Consider the following 4760-nt stretch of genomic DNA (forward strand, 5'->3'; position numbering starts at 1 on the left):
ACACGTTTACAAGTGATTGTTTTTCAGTTTTTTTTAAACAAATTACAATAATGTAAAAAATATTTTGAACAGATTTTACACATTTGTGTTTTCCATGAAATTAATTTATTTTTAAATTTAGTTTTCTTTTATTCAATTTTTCTACTAAAGGGTTCTTTTTATACAGCATTTCTCTTCTAGGTTACAGTTGGATCAAATTTCTTGTTTTCTATGAACTTTTTATTTATTGTCAGTCATAAATATTTTCACAATAAATTGTTGTTTAAATGTATAAATGATGCTTTGGACAAAGAGTATCTTTTAAAATGTTGTACCACTGAGAACAACTGAAGTATCATCTCTTTATCTCAATTTAAATGTTAAATATGAACATGAATGTTTTATTTAAATGTTAAAGTTTAGTTTTTGACTGACAGACTCTGGTTCACGTTGGAAACCGTTCCACACAGAGGAACCATTAGAGAGAACAGAAGACTGAGATATTCTGACACTCTGGACCACTGATGTCTGAGAGAAGAGTTGCTGTGGTGCAGCGTGCTGACGCTAAACTAATTCTCTTTGTATTTTGCATTTAATCTTATATCAAATATTGTTAATCTTATATAGTGTTTACTCTTAACTCTGTTGATCTTAATCTTTTCTTGTATGAAAAAACAATACACAACAGTGTTAAGTCTGAGTCTTTGGAAAGTATTCTAATATTTCACTCCCATCTAAATGACCCATAGCCCATTGGCTCTGTAGAATGATCCGAGCAATTTCATTGTGAAAAAAAGGATTTTACAGAACCTGGGAGCTTTAAAAAAAAAAACATCAGACACCAACTTCCACCTGGTAGAAGCCGGTCCTTGAAAATATAGTCTGACATTAAACCGAAATGAAGCTGCAGATCCGACTCTGCAGGTTTACTCAGTTCTTTCATTTCTCTGCACAAAAAATCTCCTTTCTCTGCCGTTCCTCTCTAATCTGCAATCACACTTGTGTGTGTTTGTGCATGTACGTGCATGCTCACATGCTCTGCTGTGTCTGATTTGAGCTTTGACCTTGATTAGCTTTCAGGTTTGATCAGGATGACTAGTCTGTCATTAGTTTGATTTCTTGTTTGTTTTCTGAATCTTCAAACTCAGAAATCTGTGAAATGTTTCACAGCTGAACCCTTTGTTGCCATGGAAACATCTTTATTCTAAAGAAAATCTAAACAACTTTTTTTCTTCAACTGGAGACTCTTCAAACAATCAAAGATGTTCAATTTCTGGAAACTCCAGAAACCTTTCAGCTTCAGTGAAGAACTACAAATGTAGAAATTAACCAACCAGCAGCTTCAATGTTCTGACCTCAGAGTCTGCAGTCTGCAGTTTGGACTCTTCAGTCCAGAACACAGAACCTCCATGGATGAATCCTGGATGTCATTTAAGGTCAGGTCCAGTTCCATCAGGTGGGACGGGTTGGACTTCAGAGCTGAGGCCACAATTTCATAGTCAGTCTCTGAGAGTTCACATCGGAATGGAAGTCTGAGAAGAGAAAGAAAGACAGAAACAAGTGATCTACTGATGAATTCAGGCTGTGATGAAGTTCCAGTTGGACATTTGTCTCTTCATCAGAACTTCATCTTCATCATGAAACAGTCCTCCTCATCAGTCTCTCTCAGACCTTCATCTTTGTGTTGCTTTCATCTGCAGCTGGAGGAGAGAACTTGGAGCTCCATGGAGCTTCATGCTGAACCACAAAGTTCACATTAGAACATCTGGATCACAGAGACTGACTGCTGTCACTCTGAACATCATGATGATGAATGTTGACAGTTTTTAAATGATGGTTCTGATCCAGTTTTCTGTTGAGTTTTCTGTTTTCACGTTTCGTATGGTTTCTATTTTCAGCTGTGAAGCTGTAAACAACAAGAGTTCCTCTTCCTGTTCTTCTTCAGAACTTTTGATCCAGTTTCCTCCTCAGATCCATGTCTCTCATCATGCACAGAACCACAGCAGCACCAACCTTCAAGTAGAACTTTCCAGAAGTTCTTCTTGGTAGAAAGACGATAAAGTGACTGCTTCTATTCTTAAAGAGCTTTTGTAAATCTTTAATTGATACTTGAAGTTGTTTGTGTTGTTGTCATGGAAACACCTATTCTGTTAGCAGCTGACTGACATGAAAGTGTTTCTTCACTTCTCTGCTCCTCTGAACTCCCTGTGGAATGATGACTCAGCATTATTGTTCTTTTGGGTTTGAAGGTGAAATACAATCAAACTCTGCAGACGGCTGTTGACTTCATCTTTGTTTCATTTTCTAGAAGAACATCTGCATCCTTTTCTGTCTGATCCTGAAGATGAGCTTCAGGAACCTGTTTCCACGACGACGTCTCCTTCAGGATCAGCTGCAGCATTGGCGTGAACATGAGTGCAGTCACTGATTAACATGCAGCTCTCTGTGCTGACACATCCATGAACAACTGTCTGCATCCACAGCTGATGCCAGATACCTGCTCCTCTTCTTGTCTCTGCAGCTGCATGCAGTGGAAGTATCATGATCTGCCTCTCACGGTGACCTTCCGCTGTTCAGAAACAGCCACAGCTTCAGTCTGTGTGATCTAAAGCTTTCTTTCTGAACTCCAGTCCTCAGGGCCTCCATCTTGAATGCTTTTTCTGCTTCTCTGCGTAAACACACCCATCAGTCTGAATCATCCGTCTCTGTAGAACTCCATGATGGGTTCAGTCAGGTGTGCTTAAGCAGGTAAGATGGGAACCATGCAGGTTGGTGGTTCCTGGAGACTGGAGTTCAGAAAGACTGTTCTAAAGCAGAGCTACAGGAGCTTCATTCATTCAGAGTGGATGGAAAGAACTTTACCAGTATTCAGATTCCTCTTTGTCATTTCTGCCTCACAGCTTCTTTGACTCATTCATTCCATTTAGAACATGTAGATCAACATTCAGGCTTCACTCATGAAGAACCAGAGAAATAATAATCCAGAAAAAAAGAAAAAAGACGTCTAAAACATGAGTCCTTTCAATGGATAAAAGCTCATGAAAAAGCAGACATCAGACAGATTTCCTGATTTTCTGTCGGCACTTCTGTGTGTAGGGCTGAGATCTTCAGAAACTCTATGAATGCAGATGATGACAGATGATTGACTGAACTAAAGGAACCAAAGAGATCAGAAGAAATAATCAGTTTCTGCTTCCATTTCTTCTTTTAGTTATCAAACTTTTTCATTCACAGATCAATGATTTCTCTAGAAAGAAGATGATGATCAAAAGAAAGAGCATTTTTAGAAATGTGCTTCTAGAAGGACTGACAAACCATTCAGAAGGTTCTGGATTAGATTTTAGGACGACTATGACCCTTAACTTTAGCTAAAAAGACCAGCTATGTGTGAAAAACAGATATTCTTCTGTCATCTTTTGATTTCCAATTATTTTCAATCCTTTCATTTTTTTTAATCTGATTAGACGGAAGTCTAAATGGAAAACTGAACAGAATAGATGATCACTAAGAAGTCCATAGTTGCGGCTCTAAGTGGAGACATCAATGAGAAAGATTAAAGGCAGTTAGCTTTTTGACAGAATCAGGAAGGTCACTTTGGTGCAATCTGAACCACAGATGTTTACATTTAAATGTAAGTAATGACTTTATGTTGTAGCATGACCTTTTTAAAGTTATAAAACTGTATTTGTTATGGATATTTAAGCGCTGGAAGATCTGAGCTAATGCTAGCGGACCGTTGATATTGATGACGTCATTGAACAAAAGTCACGTACGAAATTTTAGACACTATTTCTTCATCACCCTCCTTTTTGAGCAAGCACAGAGGGATAAATGATGGGGGGAGGGCTAAGGGAGGAGAGGGAGAATTGGAGAATTCATATCGGGCCTAAATGCTGCTTTGTGTTGATCCCTCTAATGCTGGAGTTAGATTGAAATGTGAAACCACAAATGTTAGACAATGAATGTTGAAGATCTGAACACTATCTGATTCATTATCACAATCACTTCTGGACTCACCTGAACTTTCTGCAGTTCCTCACAGCTGGGATCAGTCTCCGTATACCCTCAGCTGATGTGTTGTTCTTATACTGGTCCAGGTCCAGTTCATCCAGAACCTCTTCTGACATCTGCAGACTGTAGGCCAGAGCTGAGCAGTGGATCTCTGAGAGTTCCTTCTTTGACTTGTTTTCTGACTTCAGGAACTCTTGGATCTCCTGATGAACTGAGAGGTCCTTCATCTCCATTAGACAGTGATAGATGTTGATGCTTCTGTCAGGAGAGACTCCTTTACTGTTGATCTTCTTCAGGTTGTTGATGGCTCTCTGGATGGTTCCTGGATTATTCTTCCTCTGACCCAGCAGATCTCCTAAGAGTCTCTGGTTGGACTCCACAGAGAGACCATGAAGGAAGCGAACAAGCAGGTCCAGGTGTCCTGTTTGACTCTGCAGGGATTTCTTCATGACTCTACTCAAAAACTCATCCAGGGATGGGTTCTTCATGTTGTTCTTAAGGAAGTCTTCAATGACCTTCCATTTGGAGTAACAGTGGAACATGTAGACTGCAGCCAGAAACTCTTGAACACTGAGATGAACAAAGCTGTAGACCGGTTTCTGGAAGATCTCACACTCTCTTCTGAAGATCTCAGTACAAACTCCAGAGTAAACTGAGGCCTCTGTGACATCCAGACCACACTGCTCCAGGTCTTCTTGGTAGAACATGATGTTTCCTTTCTCCAGGTGATCAAATGCCAGCCTCCCCAGCTTCAGAAGAACCTCCCTGTC

The 4760-nt window shown here is 39.6% G+C and overlaps 1 protein-coding gene across 1 annotated transcript; it reads right to left on the reverse strand.

The window, feature by feature from the left end:
• Positions 1-1320: 1320 nt before the first annotated feature.
• On the reverse strand, positions 1321-4754 carry LOC118599539 (NLR family CARD domain-containing protein 3-like). The gene is made up of 2 exons (XM_036215015.1): positions 3997-4754; positions 1321-1511 (listed from the first exon to the last, which is right to left on the reverse strand). The coding sequence occupies exons 1-2, from the start codon at positions 4695-4697 to the stop codon at positions 1322-1324; spliced, it is 891 nt and encodes a 296-aa protein (XP_036070908.1). The 5' UTR covers positions 4698-4754; the 3' UTR covers position 1321.
• Positions 4755-4760: the final 6 nt, after the last annotated feature.

Source organism: Oryzias melastigma, linkage group LG2, assembly GCF_002922805.2.
Source record: "Oryzias melastigma strain HK-1 linkage group LG2, ASM292280v2, whole genome shotgun sequence".
NCBI lineage: Eukaryota > Metazoa > Chordata > Actinopteri > Beloniformes > Adrianichthyidae > Oryzias > Oryzias melastigma.